General features: G+C 68.6%; 2 protein-coding genes across 5 annotated transcripts; both read right to left on the bottom strand.

The window, feature by feature from the left end:
• Positions 1 to 502: 502 nt before the first annotated feature.
• ANKRD13D (ankyrin repeat domain 13D) lies at positions 503 to 7,048 on the bottom strand. Of its 3 annotated transcripts, none has more exons than XM_075095108.1 (15): positions 6,868 to 7,048; positions 5,446 to 5,581; positions 5,233 to 5,357; positions 4,837 to 4,882; positions 4,608 to 4,751; positions 4,045 to 4,234; positions 3,760 to 3,826; positions 3,590 to 3,671; positions 3,127 to 3,188; positions 2,894 to 3,024; positions 2,469 to 2,626; positions 2,261 to 2,392; positions 1,741 to 1,904; positions 1,546 to 1,625; positions 503 to 1,112 (listed from the first exon to the last, which is right to left on the bottom strand). In XM_075095108.1, exons 1-15 carry the CDS (start codon positions 6,955 to 6,957, stop codon positions 692 to 694), a joined length of 2,028 nt encoding a protein of 675 aa, XP_074951209.1. In that variant the 5' UTR covers positions 6,958 to 7,048; the 3' UTR covers positions 503 to 691. The 3 variants fall into 3 exon arrangements, with proteins under 3 accessions (XP_074951209.1, XP_074951212.1, XP_074951210.1); XM_075095109.1 differs by having other exon boundaries at positions 771 to 1,140; XM_075095111.1 differs by lacking the exon at positions 6,868 to 7,048 and having other exon boundaries at positions 5,233 to 5,349; positions 5,446 to 5,526.
• Positions 7,049 to 8,390: 1,342 nt separating this feature from the next.
• GRK2 (G protein-coupled receptor kinase 2) lies at positions 8,391 to 19,929 on the bottom strand. Of its 2 annotated transcripts, none has more exons than XM_075095102.1 (21): positions 19,534 to 19,929; positions 16,808 to 16,884; positions 16,057 to 16,130; positions 15,648 to 15,749; positions 15,281 to 15,355; positions 14,695 to 14,756; positions 14,341 to 14,392; positions 13,888 to 13,979; positions 13,418 to 13,517; positions 13,206 to 13,284; positions 12,923 to 13,053; positions 12,377 to 12,471; positions 12,193 to 12,300; positions 12,048 to 12,114; positions 11,368 to 11,468; positions 11,177 to 11,243; positions 10,999 to 11,094; positions 10,746 to 10,908; positions 10,507 to 10,643; positions 10,168 to 10,281; positions 8,391 to 9,523 (listed from the first exon to the last, which is right to left on the bottom strand). In XM_075095102.1, exons 1-21 carry the CDS (start codon positions 19,644 to 19,646, stop codon positions 9,362 to 9,364), a joined length of 2,067 nt encoding a protein of 688 aa, XP_074951203.1. In that variant the 5' UTR covers positions 19,647 to 19,929; the 3' UTR covers positions 8,391 to 9,361. The 2 variants fall into 2 exon arrangements, with proteins under 2 accessions (XP_074951203.1, XP_074951204.1); XM_075095103.1 differs by having other exon boundaries at positions 10,168 to 10,278.
• Positions 19,930 to 20,734: the final 805 nt, after the last annotated feature.

Raw genomic sequence — 20,734 nt, 5'->3', positions numbered from 1 at the left:
TGGGTCCCCATCTAAGCACCCCCTCCCTGGGCGGGGGGCTCCCTGAGAAGTATAACCTGGTTAAGCCTGGGGCAGGGAATGGGGGTACAGGGCCAGATTTAGGGGGGGTCGGAGGGGAGGAAGACCCCCTGGGACACCATCGGTGCCACCCACATGCTTGCTGGCCCCGCCCCTTCACCTGGTCCCCACCCTTCCTGCTGGATCCACCCCTTCACCCAGGCTCCGCCCCTGGACCATGTCACCCATCGCCCTGCCAGGCACACTCTTGACACATCGGTGTATATATATATATATATATGTATATGTATATGTACATACATCTAGGGCCCCTCGGCCCCCCCCACTGCCACCGAGGGACAAGGCCTGGGGGTCCCCACGGCCCCCAGAGTTGGGGTGCCTTTAAACAGGGGTTGGCCCCATCCCATGGGGACCCCCGGGTCTGTCCTGCCCCCCGTGGGGGTCAACGTACAACACCGAAAAGGAAGGGGGAGGGTGTATGTAAGGTGGGGGTCCTGGGGGTAGGGGGGTCCCTGGGGTGGGGGGCTCCCAGATCAGGGTCCCTTGCCTGAGGTTTGAGCCTGGCAGGAGGGTATCCCTGGATTGGGGGACCTGGGGGTAGGAGGATCCCTGGATCAAATCCCCCCGTGCGGGGGCTGTGCCCACATCACAAGGCGTCCCTGGCATGGGGGTGTCACCCCGGCACTGCCCGGCCCCCAGGCAGGGCTGTGCCTGAGTTGGGGTGTCCCGGTGCGGGACGGTGCCCACGCCGGGCTGTCCCTGTGTGAGGCCGTGCCTGGCGGTCCCCGTGCGAGGGATGTCCCTGTCCCTGCGTGGGGTGTCCCTGCGTGGGGTGTCCCCCGCGTGGGACGTCCCTGTCCCCGTGCGAAGCGCCCTGCTTGCTACTTGTCGGTGAGGGAGAGGCGCAGGATACGCTGGAGCTCCTCGTCTTCCTCGCGTCGACGCCGTTCCCGTTCCTCCTGCTCCCGCTCCGAGAGCGCCATGGCCAGCCGCAGCTGCTCTGCGAAGCTGCCGTAGCCGGGGGGTGCCGGGGGGCTGCCCCCGCCCGCCCCGGGGGGACTCCTGGCCTCCGGGGGGTCGGCGCTGGGCCCGGCCTGCAGCAGCATGCTCTCCTGCAGGGCCCTGCGAGGAGAGGGGCTGTGGCCACGCCCCCCTCACGGAGACCACGCCCACAGCGCCCCACCCATGCCGCGCCCCACCCATGCCGCGCCCCACCCATGCCTCGCCCCAGGTGGCTGCGCCCACATCATGGCTCCACCCTGCCGTGGAGAACCGCACCCCTCTCCACATGCCCCACCCATCTGCTAACCACACCCACACTTTCAGTTAGCCCCACCCATGTTTGCCACACCCTCCAGGGAGTGGGAAGCACCTCCCCTCCGGGCCACACCCCAGGGCCTCTCAGCACCTCCCCTCTGCCCCGCCCCAACATGCCTTAAGGTGTTGCCACTCCCACCTTGGCCCCGCCCACCCCACCAGATGAGGATGGGCGGGGCAGGCTCATGCCCCATGTGGGCGGGGCCTCACCGCTCCAGCTGGAGGTCCTCGTCATAGGGGGGCGGGTCTTCACCCGGGCGGGTGTTGGTCAGCGCCTCCCAAATGGTCACCTGCGGGGTGGGGCGGGGCTGAGGGGCGTGGCCTGTGCAGGGAGGCGTGGCAGGCCGCGGGGGGCGTGGCCTGATCCACGGAGTGGGTGGGGTTAACCGGGGGGCGTGGTCGCACCTGGTCGGTCTCGGTGCCGGCGTCGAGCAGGCTCTGCTGGATGGCGAACTGCAGCAGGTCGTCGTCCTCGTCCCGCAGGGGCTCGCTGCGCCCCGCGCCCAGCACCGTGTACCCCGCCGGCACCTCGAACACCCCCGCCTCCACCTCGCAGGGGAAGGGCCAGCCTGCCGCACCGCCGGGGGTGCTGTGAGCACCCCACGGCACCCCACACCCATGGCACCCTGCGACCGTGGGTACCCCGTGCCACTGAGCACCACCCTGTGTCCACGGAGGGCCCTGACACCCCCCTGGCCCTGGCACCCTGCAGCACCCATCACCCTATGGTACCCAGCACCCCCCACCCAGGGACCTGGAAGCGCCCTATACCCACGGATTCCACCCAGAACCCTGCACCCACAGACAGCAGCCCTGGGATGTCCCCTACCCACCCGGAGACCCCCACTCCCAGGGCACCCCCCATCCCACCGCAGTCCCCCAGCCACCTGCGCCCTCAAAGACCCTCTGCGTCCCCCAGCCTCACCTCTGGGGCCTGGGGGCTGGGTGCCGGGGGGCTGGGTGGGGGTGCACACCCGCACGGAGCCCAGAGGCTGGTCGCACCCGCAGAGGTTGCTGAAGGTGATGCGGGCGTTGAGCACGTGGAAGAGGGGGATCTCTGGGGGTACAGGGGTCAGTGGCCCTGCCCCGGGATAGGTCCCACCCCTGCCCCGCCCAACCAGCCCCGCCCTCACCGATCTTGACAGGGAAGCCGGGAGGCAGCTTGAGGGTGATGAAGTCACGCAGCTTGGCAAAGTGGGCATTGGAGATGGCCATGAGGTCGATGATGGGTGTCACCTGCTCCGCCAGCGACAGCGGGTGCTGCTCGCACAGCCACAGCGTTGCCTTGAACCTGCCCAGGCACCGGCGTGGGCACAGGAACCCCCCCAGTGCCACGACCCCTGGGACCCCATCACCAACCCCGTGGGTCCTGACACCCAGTGGCACATCCCCTGGGACCCCGTCACCACCCTTGTGGGTCCTGACACCCTGGTTCCACATCCCAGAGGACCACGTCACCACCCCTGTGAGTCCTGACACCCCGGTCCCATGTCGCTGTTGGTTCCCTGCCGATGTCCCACGTCCCTGGGACCGCGTTACCCCGGGGTGGTGGCCTCACCTCTGCACCTTGCTGGACATCTCGATGGGGCGCCCGATGTTGCGGGTCTCCAGGTCGAAGTGGGGGTCGAAGTACTCCTCGGGGGTGATGGCGGTGGGGTTGGTGGGGCTGGCAGCCTGCAGCACGGGCGCCTGCGGCGGCACCAGCACCGCTCAGTCGTGCCCCCAGGGCCCCCCACAACTGGGGGGTGCACCCCAGCCCCTGGGGGGACCCCTCCCGCCCTGGGCACTCACCCCGTTGTGGGTGCCGTGCTGCTGTGCGATGCCCAGGAAGGAGTGGAAGGGGGTCTTGGAGCCTGGCCGGGGAGAGAGGGGAGGTGCAGGGGTGCAGTGTGGGCAGGGGGCACGGTCCCCCTGTATCTGCCCGGGCTGTCATAGGTCCCACGGGTGACACCCAGCACCCACAGTGTCCCAAATCCAACAGATCACAACCTGCCATGAGTCCCACGCCTGCCAGGTCACACCCCTCACAAGGTCCCATGGGTGACACCCAGCACCCACAGTGTCCCAAACCTGATGGGTCACACCCCATGCTGTGTCCCACGCCTGACATGGTCACACCCAGCACCCAGCGTGGCACCCAACACCTCCCACCCAGGAAGGGGGTGGACCTTGCACTAGTGGGCAGGCTTTGCACTAGGAGGGGGCATGTTCCCCACTGTGGGAAGGCTCCCTGATTGGCCGACTGGGCTGTCACCTTTGCTGCGTGACTTGTCCTGGTCAGAGAGGTGCTCCGTCCTCGTCTTGGTGACAAGCTCCACGTTGCTGGCGCTGTACACCTGCCGGGAGACAGGTTCAGGCCCACCGGGCATTGGGCGGGTCCCCCTCTGTGTCAGGGGTCCCCCCATGTGCCCCTGCCGTGCCCACCTTGGCCTCGTAGCCGCTGACCACCTCCATCTTCTCCGAGCGCCAGCCCCAGATCCCCGACTTGTTCCTGGGGAGGGGGAAGGTGTCAGCCCCCCACGCCGGCGGGGGAGGGTTCCTCGCACGCCGCTCGCCCTCTTGCACAAGCATTTCCTTCCCCTTCACACGCAGTTCCCCAGAGCTAGCCCTCGCACGGCCCCTTCCCAGTTTCCCCCGCCCTCGCCGTGACAGGGTCCACCATTTGCCTCCCCTCACGCCATCCCCCCCGGCCCCGGGGTGGCAGCCCACCTCTCGAAGGCGATGTTCCTGGTGTCGAGGTGCGTGGAGACGATGGGGGACGTCAGCCGCCCGGCCACGTGCTCCTCCGAGGGTTGCATGGCCGCCAGCAGCAGGTCGGGCTCGTGCAGGGCCAGGGCCAGCGTCTCCGTGTAGACCACCCGCTTGTCGTGGTCCACCTCCATCACCACCGCCCCCTCGTCTGCGCACGGGGAGACGGGTCAGCGCCCCGGCACCCATGTCTGCCCCCAGGCTGGGGCAGCGCCTGGCACGCCGTGGTACCCCCGACACCCCTGAACACGAGGGTCGCTGCATCTCAGGGGTTCTGGGGGCTTTGGGGGGTCCCGGTGGGGAATTGGCGGTCCCTGCAGGGGACCTGGTGTGTGCAGGGGGCTGAGGTGGTTCCCTGGAAGGGGGAAATGGGGTCCCCAGGGGGTCCCTATAGGGGATCTGGGGTGCTTATGGGGGAGTACTTATAGCGCATGGGGTCTGGGGGGATCCCCAGGGTCACTGGCACTGGAGGGTCCCTGAAGGTATCTGGGGCCCCAGGGTGTCCCGTGGGAGCTGGAGCTGACCTTCCCCCTTGAAGATGTAGCTGCGACGGCCGCGTTGCCACGTCATGTGCTCGAAGCCCAGCAGCGTGGTGTCAACCCGCAGGCTCTCGCCCCGTTTCCAGACGCGGTAGACGTCGCTGGGGCACACCTTGGAGACCAGCGGCACTGCGGGCACGCGCGCCCCATCAGCGGCACGGCATCGGGGGGGAGGGCACCCCCGCTGGCCCCACGGCCCCACGGCCCCGCTCACCCCAGCTGGTGAACTCCCACTTCATCTCCACGTAGAAGTCGGATGCCTGGAAGAGACAAGGGGGTCAAGGGACGGCCGGGGTACACTGAGGGGCTGGAGGAGTTGGGGGGGAGCCCTGCTGGGATCACTGGGGAGATGGGGAGTCTTGGGGGCAGGGGTAGGGGTGCCTATTGGTGTCCTGGGTGGGGATCAGGGGGACCTGGGAGAGCCCAGTTTTGGGTGGGGGCCCGGCAGGGAAGGAAAGGAAGGGGGTCCCCGTGCAAAAAGTGGGGTCGTGGAGGAGACGGGGGTTCTGGGGAGACATCGGGGGTCCAGAGGCTCCCCTCTGCCCCCCCTATCCCCCAGCCTGGTGGGACCCCAGCGCTATTGGGTTGCCCACCCGGGGCAGGGTCGTACCCGGCGCAGTTTGCTGAGCAGCTCGGGGATGCCGGCGAGCCGCCGCGTCGCCCGTTGGTAATCGCGGTACTGGAGCACCAGCTGCACCATCTCGGGGTCCCCCGTGCTCACCGCCTCCTGCAGCACTGGGGCACGGGGCACCGTCAGCCGGGCACCGCCAGCTCCCGTGACGGTGTCCCCACGTCGAGGACCCCCCCCGCCGTGCCCGCGTACCCGTCCAGCCGTTGGCGTTCTCCCGGCCCACGTTGGCGTTGTGCCGCAGCAGCACCCGCACCGACTCCAGGTGACCCAGGGACACGGCCAGCTCCAGCGGGGTCCGGCCACGGGGGTCCATCAGCTCCACGTCGTGCTGCGTGGACAGGCAGGGTCACCGCCGCCCACCTGGGGTGCCCCAGGCACCCCACATCCCCCCCCCCCCCCCCCAGTACCCTGTCCTGGCACAGCCCTGGGCCCTGCCCGGGCACACCAATACTGGTCCCCAGCCCTCCATCCCCTGGTACTCACCCACCCCGTGCCACTTCCCGGCCCCCCAGCACCACAGGGCACCTGTGCCCAGTGCCCACCCCCCATCCCTGCATCCCCCCCGCTCCCAAGGCCCAGTGCCCCCAGTCTCCCAGTTCCCCTCTGTCTCCAGTGCTCCCTGTCCCTTATGATCCCAGTACCCCTGTCCCAGTGCCACCAGCCCCCCGCAGTGCTCCCAGTGCCCTCAGTTTCCCAGTCCCCTCTTCTCTCACTGCCCGAGTACCTCACAGCCCCCAGTCTCCCTGTACCTCCAATGCCCGCAGTACCCCAATCCCGGTGTTCCCAGTTGCTTCCAGTCCCCTAGTATCCCAGTAGTCCCCAGCCTCCCTCAATGCTCCCAGGCTCCCGGTGCTCCCTGTCCTCCCCAGTGCTCCTAGTCCTCCCAGTCCCTGCCAACGCTCCCAGTCTGCCCAGTGCTCCCAGCCCCCTCAGTTCTCCCAGTCCCTCCTGTGACCAGCCTCCCCATAAGTGCTCCCAGTCCTCCCCCAGGTGCTCCCAGTCCTCCCAGTCCCCACTGGTGCTCCCAGTCCCCCCAGTGCTCCCAGTTCCCTCTGACCCAGTCCTCCTCTAAAGTGCTCCCACTGTCCCCCAGTTCTCCCAGTCCTCCCCCAGGTGCTCCCAGTCCCCGCCAGTGCTCCCAGTCTGCCCAGCGCTCCCAGTCCCCCCTAGTGCTCCCAGTCCTCCCAGTCTCCCCCAGGTGCTCCCAGTCTGCCCAGCGCTCCCAGTCCCCCCTAGTGCTCCCAGTCCTCCCAGTCTCCCCCAGGTGCTCCCAGTCCCCGCCAGTGCTGCCAGTCCCCTCTGCCCCAAGCCTCCCCTAAAGTGCTCCCGGTCCCCCCCAGTCCTCCCAGCCCTCCCAGTCCCGCGTCCCCAAGCCCCTCGTCCCCCGTTCTCCCGACCCACCCCTCTCGCTCCCGCTGCCCCCCCCCCCCGCCATCACCCCCCCCCCCGTCCCCCCGCCCCCCCGCCGCTCCCCCTCTCCCCGCCCGCTCCGCAGCTGCGCCGCCCGCCCCCGGCACCGGCTGCCCACGGCGCCCGCGGGTGGGAGCGCTCGGTGCCGGTGCCCCCCGGTGCCCCCCGGTGCCCCCCGGTGCCGGTGCCGGTGGCGGCGCCCACCGTGCCGGATCGCAGGGCGCTGTCCAGCGCCTGGTGCCGGTTGTGCCAGACGAGGCGGTGCAGGGGGAAGGTGTCGGCGGGACGGGCCATCCCGCCACCATGTCCCCGGGGCCGCGCCGGGGCGGACGGGCCGCAGCGCCGGGCCTGCCCGCAATGGCTGCGCGCGGGGGCGGCGGCGGCGGCGGCGGCAGCGGCGCAGCGCGGCGGCGCGGGGCGGGGCCCGGCCGGCAGCACCGGGCACGGCGGCGGGGGGCACCGGCACCGGGGGGCACCGGCACCGAGCACGGCGGGGGGGGGGGGGAGGTACCGGCACCCGCAACCGGCTCCGGGCACGGCGGCCAGGAGCATCGGCACCCTGTACCGGGGGGCACCGGCACCGTGGCGGGGGTCGACTGGCAGCCGGAACAGTCACCGGCACCTGCAACCGGTACCGGGCACCGTGGCGGGGGGGTACCGGCACCTGCAACCGGCACCGGGGGCACTGGCAGCTGGGGGGAACCAGCACCGGGCATGGCGGCAGGGGTTACCGGCACCTGGAACCAGCACCGGGGGGCACCGAAACCAGGAATGGTGGCGAGGAGGGGCACGGGCACCGGGCCGGGCACTGGCACCGGGGGGAACCGGCACCAGACACAGTGGCCGAGGGGACACCGGCACTGGAACTGGCACTGAGGGGCACTGGCACCGGGAATGGTGGTGGGGGAGTAACGGCACCCGTGTCCCTGGACCTCCGTGGCGAGCACCAGAGATGAGAAGTACGAGCAGCCCCAAGCAGGGCACCCCAGCACCTGGTCTGTCCCCTCTGTGGGGACCCATTACCCCACACCTGTCCCGGTACTGGGGGCTGCCCCCTCCCTGCCATCTCCTCCTGGGTACCCCGCGGGTCTGTGGGGCTCCCTCCCGCTTTCACACCGTGCTTCCCACCCCCGTGGTGGGTACCCTGCACTGTGCAACAGGGCCTGGGCTTGTCCCTGTCCCCATCCCATCCCCATCCTCATCCTGCCCGGGTGCTCCTGGGGGATCCGGGTGCTGGGGATCTCCCCACCTGCCCTAGGCAGGGGTGGCTGTTTTGCTCCATCCCACAGCCACAGCACAACCCTTTCATCAGACAGGAGAGAATCCCCTCCCGTTGCCCGTGGGCCGTGGCCCTGCCGCTCCCCAGCCCCGGGCCCAGCCGTGCCACAGGAATGCTGAAACACGGGCTCGGTGCGCCTCGCCCCAGATGCGCTGCCCGCGCAGGGTGCGGGCAGGAGGGGTGATGCCTGCGCAGCCCCGTGGCGAGGGGACAGCCAAGGTCACCCGTGGGGATGCCACCACAGTGATAGGGACCTGACCCCCTTGCTCCCACCCCCCAGCACCCACCACTGCCCTGGGACCCCCATCCCACGTGGACAACTCCCACCCACGGGGGGACACGCAGGAGCCCCCGTGCCCACATCCCCAGAGGTGACAGGGAGCTGGGACATGGGGATCCTAGACGGGTACGGGCCCATCTCCGCCACCCCACAATGAGGTGGAGCTCAACATTTTTCCAGATTTTTATTATAAAAATTCTTTTATTTTCTTTTTTTGGCATTCTCATGTCTCTGCTCATTAAAACCTCATTCACCGCTGGCCCCGGCCCTGCCCGGTGCCACCCCCTGCCCACCCTGGCCCCTGGAGCAGAACGACCCGAGACCAATATTTACAGATGCTGCCAGGGACCGGGACGGGCAGGGGGTGGGGGCCCTGGGGGAGACCCTGCCCCTGCGCCCACCTGCTGGGGAGCAGGGCCAGCGTCACATGAGGCTGGTTTTTTGGGGGGGGTGGTATCCCACCCGCTCCCTCCTCCTCAGCCACCCTGCACCCCACCACCGCTCCAGGGGGAGGCAGGGGGTGCCCCCTTTGCCCGTGGCGGGGGTGGCGGGAGAGGCAGGGGCACAGCCAAGGGGTGCAGGGGACCCACGGCACAGTATTTACAGGGGGTCCCGCTGGGCGGGCACGGACGCACACACACACACGCACACCAAGGACTTGGCACCCACGCGACGGGGATGGGCACAGCCAAACCGGGGCACGCCGGCTCGCAGGGAGGTGGGCGAAGGCTACGGGTGAAACGAGCCGGCCGGTTCCCTGCCCGGCCGGAGCTGGGCACCCACCTGCCCCATTTGGCACACACAGCGGTGGCGAAGCGGGCGGGCACGGAGAGGGGACGCAGGGGGCTACCTTCATCTTAGCCGGAGAGTTCATAGAAGACTCGGAGGGGAAACGCTGGGGAGAGGTGCCGAGCCGCGCCGCGTGCTCAGCGCCAGCTCCGTGCCGGAGGCTGGGCTGGGACGGCAACGCCGCAGCCGTACCCGCTCCGCGCCCGGCGGCTGAGACCGGCACCGGGCGTCCTCCAACGCCTGGCCCGGGGACGACAAAAAGGAGCGGGGGCACGCGGGAACCCAACCCAATAAATTAGAGGCGGGGTGGGAAGGGGGGGAGGAGGGAGCACGGATGCATCGGCACGGGGTCAAAGCCCGTTGGCGGAGCGCTGGATGAACGGCACTTTGCTGAGCTCCACCACAGGCGAGCGGGGTTTGTTCTGCATGCGCGGCACCCGCTGCAGCAGCTGCTGGGCCTGGCGCTGGGCGTCCCGCAGCTCCTTCCGCCACTGCACCAGCTCGGGGTCGCTCTGTGCAGGGCAGGGCAGGGCAGGGGTCAGGCCGCTGCTCCCTGGGGTCCCAAGGCAGGGTAGAGGGTGCTCTGGGGCTCCCCAGCGTGCCAGGGAAGGGTAGAGGGTGTTCTGGGGCTCCCCAGGGTGCCAGGGAAGGGTAGAGGGTGCTCTGGGGCTCCCCAGGGTCCCAGGGCAGGGTACAGGGTGCTCTGGGGCTCCCCAGGGTGCCAGGGAAGGGTAGAGGGTGCTCTGGGGCTCCCCAGGGTCCCAGGGCAGGGTACAGGGTGTTCTGGGGCTCCCCAGGGTGCCAGGGTTCTGTGCTTCCCACAAGCTTTCTGTATTCCTGCCCTATGCTGCTTGCAGGGCTAAATGTGCAGGGCCAGTGGCCAGCAAGAGGTAGCCAGCAGCTGGCAGGTGGTTAGTGGCCAGCAGGTGATGGCTAGCGATGGCCTGGAGGTGGCTAGCACCCAGCAGAGGGGATGGCTAGCAGCTAGCAGGAGGTGGCTAGCACCCAGCAAAGTTTGGGTAGTGCCCAGCGGGAGCAACGGGCACCCAGGGGAGATGGCCAGTGAGGGGCAGCAGGTGGCTAATGCCTGGCAGGGGTGGCCAGTGACAGCAGGGGATGGCAGCCAGCCCCAGCGGGTGACCCGGGGCACACTCACATCGCACTGCAGCACGAACTGCTTGCCGCCGCGGATGCGGAGCAGGATGCACTTGCGCTCCTTCACCTGCGTCTCCTCCACCGAGTCGATCTCTTCCATGGTGAGCAGGGACTGCTGGGGGGACAGGCTCAGCCAGGCCCTCGCCCCCGGACCCCCGTGTCCCCACCAAAGTCCCCCCAAACCCCGCCAGGGTGCCCCCATATCCCTCGCAGTGCCGTGCCTGCTTGCACACATCCCTTCACCCCACGTGCCCCCTCACGCACCCCGACGCCTGCCAGTGTCGAGGTGTGCCCGCTGAGCACCCCGCTCGCCCCGCGGCCCCCCCTGCGCCCGCCTTACCGGCGACTCGCCCTCCCCGCGCCACTCCAGGCGGTTGGGGAAGAGGTAGAAGTAGCGGCGCTGCCACTGCGTCAGGAAGGGGTTTCCCAGCTTGGCCATGTACCCGTGCATGATGCAGTCCTTGCCCATGGCGTAGTCTGTGCCCGCCACGCCGGGGAGAGGCAGAGTCAGCCCAGGGCACGGCCAGGGGGCCAGGCAGAGCTGGGGGGCTGTCGGGGCGTGCAACCAGCCCCACTCACCCTCCTCGTGGCCCAGTTGCTTGTTCTTAGCCTTCTTGCGAGCCTCCAGCTTGTCGGTGTCGGCATTGACGGCTTCGAAGACCGTCTCCGTCACCTCCTGCTGCCACCGCTCCGAGATGGTGAGTGGGAAGTTGCGGTAGAGCTCCTGGTCGCTCTCCAGCAGCTGGTGGGCAGGGGAGGCAGGTGGGCATCGCTGCGTTAGGGGCTGCCTGCCACCCCAGCCCCGCCACGCTCAGCCCCTCTGCCCCGGTACCTTGATGCCCTTTGTGTCTTCCTCATCGAAGGAACCGATGTCGAAGGCGTCGGCAGCGTTCACCTCGCCGCGGGGGGGGATCAGGGGCGGCGGGTACTGCAGGCAGGGAAGGGGTTTTAGAGAGGTGGCTGCCCGTGCCCCCGTACCCCTTCCCGCGTCCAGGCGTTGCGTCCCTCACCTTCTGCAGGAAAACCATCTGCCAGTCCAGGCCCTTGAAGAAGGGCTCTTCCTTCACCTCCTGAGCCCTGGGGAGCGAGTAGGGGGTGAGCATGGCAGGCTTCCAGCTGCAGTGCCGGGGCTGGGGGTGCTGCACCAGCAGACCCTTCTTCCCTGCCTGCCTCCTGCTCCCCGGCGCCCGCCGCGACTCACCCGCGCCCCATGCAGCCCAGCCGCCGGTTGACGTCTCGCTGCAGCAGCCCCTCGAGCAGGGAGCGCAGCTCGGGGGAGAAGGAGTCCGGCAGCTCAACGGCCTGCGGGAGAGGGCACAGCCGCCGACGCCGTGAGCACGCAAGCCCCAAGGCACGCGTGTGCACGGGGCTGGGATCTGCACGTGTGTGCGCAAACACGCACAGACCCGCAAGCGCACCGGAGCGCACGCACCAACACGTGTGCGCGCTCCCAGTCCCGTGCAAGCACAGACAAACGGATGTGTGCGCACGCACACCGGGCACACTAGTGCGCGGCAGCTCACGCGTGTGAACGCCAGACAGACGCAGGCAGGGTCAGCACGCAGGCACTGCGAACGCACCTGTGTGCAACGTACCCCCCTCCACGTGTGCATGAACACAAACACGCCCATGTGCAGACACCCACTTGCACGCGTGTCATTCTGCACACGCACATAGACATGGGTGTGAACACATGCTTCGGGCATCGTTCACCTTCAAATACCAGCTGTCCCTGACCCCCCCTGCCACCCTGTGTGCTCCCCAGGCCTCTGCCAGCACACGGCAAGGGGGGCACAGCAGCACCGGGGTGTTCACGCCCCATCCACACCCTTCTCAGCCCTCCCTGGCACACAGGGCAAAGGCTGGGGTCCCCCAACTCACCATGGTGAGGGTCATACGGTCGATCTCATGCTTGTCCTTCGTCTTGTGCTGCCGGAAGGGGCTGTGCCTGCGGCCGCGAGGGGAAAGGGGAACTCAGCGGTGCCCACCCGTGTCCGCCTGTGCCCACCCACATCCGCACGCTCACCCCCGGAGCAGCTTGAAGAGCATGCAGCCCAGCGAGAACCAGTCGGCGCTGCTGTCGTACGCCACTCCTTTCTGCAGCACCTCCGGAGCCATGTACCCATGGGTGCCCCTGCGGGGATGCAGAGCAGGGTCAGGGGCCGTGCCAGGCAGGCGGGCAGGGCAGGAGGGGGCACGGGCACACTCACACGCTGGCGTGGGGCTTCTTCTTGGAGAAGTCGCAGGCCAGGCCAAGGTCCGAGATGCGGACGTGCCCAAACTCGTCCAGGAGGATGTTTGCCGGCTGCCGAGACACCGTGCCAGCCTTGAGCCCAAGCACTGCCCGTGGGCATGCGGGGTGGACAACGAGGCTAGGGGTGCCCGCATGGGTCAGGCTGGGGTGCTCTGTGGGATTTGGGGGTGTCTGTGGGACTGGGAAGCATTGGTGGAGTCTGCGAGTGCCCCTCACTGAGGTCTCAGGATGCCCGCGGGGTCCCAGTGGGTGCCCATGGAGTCTGGGGGGTTCCTGCAGGGTTGGGGGTCTCCATGGGACCTAGGGGTGCCCTCTGAGTCTGGGGAGCACCCACAGGGTCTGTGGGTGCCTGTGATATCTGTGGGTGCCCACAGGGTCCTGGCAAGGGTTTCTACAGAGTCCGGGGATGCCAACGGGGCCTCTGGACACCTGCAGGGTGCGAGGGTGCCCATGGGGGTGTGGGTGCCCAGGGTGTCTGTGGGGTGCCTGTGGGGTTGGTCACCTTGAGGTCGCGGTACACCACGAAGCGGTTGTGCATGTGCTCCAGGCCCAGGATGATCTCAGCCGCGTAGAACCGCATCTCCGCCTCCGAGAAGACGCCGTGCTGGGACAGGTGATAATGCAGGTCTCCCCCTGTGGTGACAGGGACCAGTCATCACACTGGCTTTGCCCTCTGCAACCCAGCGATGGGGTGGGCAGGGGGCTTCGAGCCCGTGGCTCAGGCCAATCATGGCCCCGGGGTCAGGGACCAGCCACGGGGTCCCTTGGGGCCAGGGGGCTCTCACCGTTCATGAGGTCGAGGATGAAGCTGAGCTTGTCGGGAGTGTGGAAGGCGTACGACATGCACACGATGAACGGGCAGTCCTGGCAGGAGAGATGGGGTCACGCAGTGCCGACGGTGCCCCGGGAACACCCTCCCTCACTGTCCTCCTCCCCTCGCCTGTGCCGCAGCCTGCAACCAGGGTGCCAGCCCTGCCCGGTGCCTGCGTCCCCTCACCCCGGTGCTGACGAGGGACAGCATGATGCGCTCGTTGAGGGCCAGGGTCTCGCCCTGCTTCATCTTGATGCGTTTCTTGTCCAAACACTTCATGGCGTACCTGGGGGGGGGGGGGAGAAGAGTCCCTGCAGGGTCCCGCTGCTGCCCATGGCCTCGGCGTCACAGCCCGCCTCTGCCCACGGCGCCATGGCCCTGCCCACGGCCCCGCCAACCGCAGCCACGCCATCGCGTCCCTCCACTGCCAGCACCCACGGCCACATCACCGCATCCAGCTACCACCCACGGCCGTGACGTCCCTGTATCCCCCAGAGACCCGTAGCCATGGCGATACTTCCGCAACCCCCTAACATCTGTCGTCACGGCAACACTGCTGCAGATGCCCTTGGGACCACCACCAAAGCCCCAGTGTTGCCCCTCCCCATCGCAGATGGATCCCTCCGGCCCCCTGACTATGGAGCATCCCCCATTACATTTTGCCCGTATCTGCTTTCCGGCAGCCGTAGACCTCCCCGAAACCGCCACGGCCGATGATTCGGTGAACGCTGAAGTCGTTCATGGTGAGCTGGAGGGGGTGAGAAGGAGGCCAGGGTCAGCCTGGACACACCTGGATCCCGCAGCACCTGCCCTGCACCAAGAGCTGCGTGTGTCCGTGGTGGTGGGGAGGTCCCACGCCCTGCCTCGGTTTCCCCAGGTGAGGAACACAGGGGCTGCTCCACACGTCCCCGTGAGCATGGGCAGGTGTGGGAGAGCCATCTGTGAGTGAGCGAAGGCCTGGGGTGTGTGTGAGGGTGCCCCCGTGGGGTGCTCGTCCGAGGGCAGTGAGCCCCGGGGCAGCAGCCCCTTGTCACTGTGCCCACATCCCCCTCCCTGGAAGTGCCCAGAGGTGTCCGGGGTGCCCCTAAGGCACAGGGGTCCCTGCTCACATGGATGTTCAGCTCCACGTTCTTCCACTGGCAGAATCGCGTGAACTTGTCACTGTAATGAAGCACAGAGAGGGCAAGAGTGGAGCCCCTGGAGAAACACCCCCCCCCCAAAGACCCATCTCAGGGCAGAAGGACCCCTTGGACTTGTTGGGAGATAGGCAGCAGCCCTGGGACCCCATCTGGGAACAGAGGGACCCTGGGCCAAACCTAGGGGTGAGAAGAGTCCCCTGGTCTGGGGACAGACACCTCCTGGAGCTCCTATCTAAGAAGGGACCCCTGGCCCCTCTCTGGGTTGGGAGTGGTCCCCAGTGGGATGGGACACCCCGATCTGCGAGGGACTTTCCCCCATCTCACCTCTCGATGAATTTCTGGAAGATGCCCCCACGCAGGTTCTGGCAGATCTCCTCGATGTAGGGCTGGGGGGGAGACAGGGCTCAGCGCTGGCTCCCCAGTGCCACCCGGGTCACCCGTACCCCTCAGGTCCCATCGTTACTTGAGGTTTCCTCCATGCCTGGGGTTTCGCATATCCTTACTGCCACCCTGCCACTGCCAGGCCCTGGGGATGCTTCTGCCACTCAGTGTGACCTGAGTCTCTGGGGACCCCAATGTCACCGCCTCTGGAGCCCCTGCTGTCACCCCAGGTCACCTATACATCCAGGGTCCGAACCCCCACCCTCTGTGGAGCTTCCCCGTTACCTCCAGCCCCTAGTCTCCTGATCACCACCCATAGGGACTGCCAGCAATCCCCCTGACCTGCTGGGGACCTCCCTCACCCTCTGCTGGGGTCCCCATACCTTCTGGGGGACACCACCCCCACCTCTAGGGGCCCCTGTCACCACCAGCCCCCAGCACCCTCTCACCAGAACCCCCCCGCTTAAGGATTAACCCTCCGAGTACCAGAGGTGGCTGGGACCCCCTCTCTGTCCCGGGTGATGCCCACCTGGAAGAGGTCTGGGGGCACCTGCTTCTTGCTCAGGCGGCTCTGGACATGCTCCGTTGCACTCTTGGAGAAGGGCTGCGATGCGAGAAGGGACTGTGTCACCCTGGGCTGAAGGGACGGGGGCAGAGGGGCAAGGCAGCCCCCCCAGGCAGGGCTGCACTAGTGGGGGAACTCACAGAGGAACCCCCATCCGTAAGGCTGGATCTGCGGCTCCCAGAACAGAGTCAAAAGTGGTTTTGGAGCTCCCTCTGAAGACGCTGGGTACCAGCCCCCCTGGGCACACCCCTCCCACCCACTCTGGGGACCCCACCCTGGTACCTCACCCCACTGCAGTGCCAGCACGGCGCCTGCACGGCACGGCACTCACGTGGGAGCAGGCTAGCAGCTCCTTCATGATGTAATGGTCGAAGATGTGGCGGCTCCGGGCAGTTCGCTCCTCCTCCGAGTCCAGCTTCTCGTACTTCTTGATCTGGGAAGGGCACAGGTTCTGTGGCACAGGGGCACATAACCCACCACGGGGCACAGCCCTCACCCCGCACCGGGCAGCCCCCGGAACACCGGGAACCACAGCTCCAGCCCCTCTGGAGACCACGTCCCACGGGCCCCTGATGGTTATCACGTCCCTGGGTGCCCAGAGCATCACCTCCTGCCCTCCTGGGCAGTCTCCCTTGGGAACTCTGCATGCTCTTGGTCCCACGTCTGTGGGCCCTGTAGGTACCAAATCCCACCCTCCTAACAACCATGGGGGTCTGTCCAGATGGGTCCCCCCACCTCACCTCCTCATAAAACTCCATCAGGGGTTTGGCCTCCTCTGCCTGGTTAAAGGCGAAGTCCCGGAAGAGCAGGTACCCTGGCAGGGACAGAGCTGTGGCGTGAGAGGGGCCTGCCCCAGAGCAGCACCGCGTGCCCCATAGCCCAGGCCAAGGGGCGCAGGGATGTCCCCTGGGCCTGCCTGTCCCCGCAGCCACCCCCACGCCAGGCTCGGGGAAGGGGAAGTGCCGAGCTGGGGACCGCTCAGGGTTTGGCAGGGTGACGCAGTGAGGGAAGGACACTGGCCGGCGCAGGGAGGAGCAGTGCGGAGCTACAGGGCTCTGTGGGGCAGGGCTGCAGTGGGGGAGCAAGGAGATTGGGGTACAGTGGGGGAGCAGTGGGGCAGGGGCACAGGCGGGCACCGTGGAGTAGGCTGCCGTGGGGCGGACGTGCCCGGAAACCGCCAGAGCTGGCGGGAGGAAGTGAGAGGCGCTTCCTGCCCCGGACGGTTACCGCGGGGGGGAAGTGACAGGGCAGGGGGACATGGGGTGGGGGACGTGGCGCAGAGGGTTGTGTCACGCAGCCCCCAGCCCCCTCGCTTCCCCCGGGCCGTGCCAGGGCAGAAGGGCACGGCCACAGCCACTACCACTGTCACAGCTGCCACCAGTCCGTCCCCTCCAGCCCACCCGCGCTTGCCCAGGCACGCAATGAGGGTCCCTGCGCCTGTGGGTGCTCATCCGCGTGCCACCCCCCGTGTCCCCCGTGTCCCCAGCTCACCGATCTTCTGCGCAAAGATCTTGTCGAACGTCACCTCTCCCCGGTCCTCCAGGTACTTCTGCATGACGCTGCGGATACTGGGGGAGAGAGCGGAGGGGCTCAGCACCCCGCCTGCCCCACCACCCCCCGCAGCACTCTGCTCCTGACACCCCCAGCGCCCCCCGTGCCCGCCCCCACCGCGTCCCTGTGCCACCCCGGGCCCTGCCGGCGTTTGTGTCCTCCCACCTTGTGTGTCCCCCCACAAGTGCGACACGTTGCTGGGCCCCGGTAAGGGTCAGGCACAGGGTACCCCACGCGCCGGGGTCCAAGGGAGGTTGGGGAGGGGGGTACCGCCAAAAAAGGGTGCTCCCTGTGTCTAGATGTGGAGACGCTGGAGGGTGGTAGAATTGGGGGCTGCAAGCCTGGGTCCCCTCAGGCCCCTGCGGAGGAGTGGGACAGCGTGTGTGGGAGCGTGGGGTGTGCGCTGGGCTGCGCTACGGGTGTTGTGTCAGGCTGCTGCGGCCGGGCTGCGCGACGGGTGTTGTGTCAGCTGCTGCGGCCGGGCTGCGCTACGGGTGTTGTGTCAGGCTGCTGCGGCCGGGCTGTGCTACGGGTGTTGTGTCAGCTGCTGCGGCCGGGCTGCGCTACGGGTGTTGTGTCAGGCTGCTGCGGCCGGGCTGTGCGACGGGTGTTGTGTCAGGCTGCTGTGTCCAGGCTGCGCGAAGGGTGTTGTGTCAGGCTGCTGCAGCCGGGCTGTGCGACAGGTGTTGTGTCAGGCTGCTGCGGCCGGGCTGTGCTACGGGTGTTGTGTCAGGCTACTGCGGCCGGGCTGTGCGACGGGTGTTGTGTCAGGCTGCTGCGGCCGGGCTGCGCTACGGGTGTTGTGTCAGGCTGCTGTGTCCGGGCTGCGCGACGGGTGTTGTGTCAGGCTGCTGTGTCCGGGCTGCGCTACGGGTGTTGTGTCAGGCTGCTGCGGCCGGGCTGTGCTACGGGTGTTGTGTCAGGCTGCTGTGTCCGGGCTGTGCGACGGGTGTTGTGTCAGGCTGCTGCGGCCGGGCTGCGCTACGGGTGTTGTGTCAGGCTGCTGTGTCCGGGCTGCGCTACGGGTGTTGTGTCAGGCTGCTGCAGCCGGGCTGCGCTATGGGTGTTGTGTCAGGCTGCTGTGTCCGGGCTGCGCTATGGGTGTTGTGTCAGGCTGCTGTGGCCGGGCTGTGCGACGGGTGTTGTGTCAGGCTGCTGTGGCCGGGCTGTGCGACGGGTGTTGTGTCAGGCTGCTGTGGCCGGGCTGTGCGACGGGTGTTGTGTCAGGCTGCTGTGGCCGGGCTGTGCGACGGGTGTTGCGTCAGGCTGCTGTGTCCGGGCTGCGCTACAGGTGTTGTGTCAGGCTGCTGTGGCCGGGCTGCGCTACGGGTGTTGTGTCAGGCTGCTGCGGCCGGGCTGCGCTACGGGTGTTGTGTCAGGCTGCTGTGGCCGGGCTGTGCGACGGGTGTTGCGTCAGGCTGCTGTGGCCGGGCTGTGCGACGGGTGTTGCGTCAGGCTGCTGTGTCCGGGCTGTGCGACGGGTGTTGTGTCAGGCTGCTGTGGCCGGGCTGTGCGACGGGTGTTGTGTCAGGCTGCTGTGGCCGGGCTGCGCTACGGGTGTTGTGTCAGGCTGCTGTGTCCGGGCTGCGCTACGGGTGTTGTGTCAGGCTGCTGCGGCCGGGCTGTGCGACGGGTGTTGTGTCAGGCTGCTGTGTCCGGGCTGTGCGACGGGTGTTGTGTCAGGCTGCTGTGGCCGGGCTGCGCTACGGGTGTTGTGTCAGGCTGCTGCAGCCGGGCTGCGCTATGGGTGTTGTGTCAGGCTGCTGTGTCCGGGCTGTGCTACGGGTGTTGTGTCAGGCTGCTGTGGCCGGGCTGCGCTACGGGTGTTGTGTCAGGCTGCTGTGTCCGGGCTGTGCGACGGGTGTTGTGTCAGGCTGCTGCGGCCGGGCTGCGCTACGGGTGTTGTGTCAGGCTGCTGTGGCCGGGCTGCGCTACGGGTGTTGTGTCAGGCTGCTGTGTCCGGGCTGTGCGACGGGTGTTGTGTCAGGCTGCTGTGTCCGGGCTGTGCTACGGGTGTTGTGTCAGGCTGCTGTGTCCGGCTGTGCAGGATGCCCGTGCGCGGTGCTGTCCGCCGCCTGCGCCCTGCACGCAGCACGCCGTGCTGCGGTGCGCTGCGCCGGTCCGGCTGTGCGGGCGGAGGGGGGTGGCCGGCGCAGGCCGGGTGTGCAAAGGGAAGTTGTGAAGCGGGTTGCGTGGGCAGGAGGGGGGTGTGCGCTTGCGAGCGACACAGGCGCGGGGGCGGCTGCGCACCCCGACCCCGCGCCCGTCTGTGCGTGCGTGCGCGCGCGGGGAGGCCAGGGGTGCCACCTGCGCCCCGGTGCACGCGTGCGAGCGCACACGCGTGTGCACACACGCGGGTGTACGCGGGGGACACGCACGCCTGGGTGTGACCGTGTACCGGGGAGGGCGTGCGTGCGTCCGTCCGTCCGTCCGTCCGTGCGTGTGCACAGGCGCGGCGGGACACGCGTGTGCGCGCCCGGGCAGGTGCGCGGAGGCCGGGTGCCTGCCCACGCCTGTGTACACGCGTGTGCGCGCACGGGAGAGGCGCGTGCGCGCGCCGGGGTGCCCACCCGAGGCGGGGCGCGTGCGGGGGCCCGGGGCGCTGCGCGGGGCGGACGGGCGGACGGACGGACGGGCGGGCGGACGGCCGGACGGCGGGGCCTCACCTGGGCTCGGGCAGGAGGATCCTCTTGCTGGCGCGGGCGGCGGGCGCGGCGCGGCTCTTCTCCATGGCCATCAGGTAGCTCACGTCCGCCAGCACCGCCTCCAGGTCCGCCATCTTGCGCCGCGCCGCCGGCCCCGCCGGCCCCACCGACCGCCGACCACCGCCGCCGCCGGACCGGACCCGGACGGACCCGGAACCGGAACCGGGACCCGGAACCGGAACCGGGGCGGACCCGGAATGGAGGCCGGAGGGAGCCGGCCCGGCGCGGCGCGGGGAGGCGCAGGCGGCGGCGCGGCCTCAGCGGCGGGGGGCCATGGCGGGGAGCGGCCGGGGGCAGCGCGGGTCCCTGCGCCTGGGCCGGCGCCGGTGGCGGGCGGCGCTGCCGCCCCGGGGCGGGGCCGGGGCGGGGCCGGGGCCGGGGCGGGGCCCGGGGACGCCCTTCCCGCCGCCCCGCCCACGCGGGCGTGGCCGTGACAGCGGCGGGCGCGTGTGACAGCGCGCGCGCGCGCGCGTGTGTGAGAGACGCTGTGGGTGTGTAACACCAGGGGTGTGACACTGGGTGGCACCGGGCGTGTGTGGGTGTGACACCGGGTGTGTGAGAGTGACACCCTGTGCGTGTGTGAGAGACACCGTGGGTGTGACACCGGGTGTGTGAGAGTGACACCCTGTGCGTGTGTGAGAGACACCGTGGGTGTGACACCGGGTGTGTGAGAGTGACACCCTGTGCGTGTGTGAGAGACACCGTGGGTGTGACACCGGGTGTGTGAGAGTGACACCCTGTGCGTGTGTGAGAGACACCGTGGGTGTGACACCGTGGGTGTGATACTGTGTGTGTGCATGACATCGGGTGTGACACCATGGCTGTGACACTGTGTGTGTGCCCATGACATCGGGTGTGACACTGTGTGTGTGACCAAGCAGGTGTGACCGTGTGCGTGACACCACGTGTGGCACTCCACATGTCACACTGTGCGCGTGAGACACCGGGTGTGACCGTATATGCTGGCGCATGACAGTGCAGCACCACGCGTGTCTGTGTGCGTGCACACCCGTGTGACAGCGGCTGCAGCTGCGCGCACACGCCCGTGTGTGATGCCGTGTGCCAGGGCCTGACGCCACAGTCGTGAGCGTGTCACACAGCGCAGCATGAGTTGGGACACCCCACACGCCGGGTGTCCCCGGGGGGTTTGTGCCACCCGTGG

This window comes from Phalacrocorax aristotelis, chromosome 5, assembly GCF_949628215.1.
Source record: "Phalacrocorax aristotelis chromosome 5, bGulAri2.1, whole genome shotgun sequence".
NCBI lineage: Eukaryota > Metazoa > Chordata > Aves > Suliformes > Phalacrocoracidae > Phalacrocorax > Phalacrocorax aristotelis.
The sequence above is the reverse complement of the archived record's forward strand: the minus strand, read 5'-3'. Positions and strand labels throughout refer to the sequence as shown.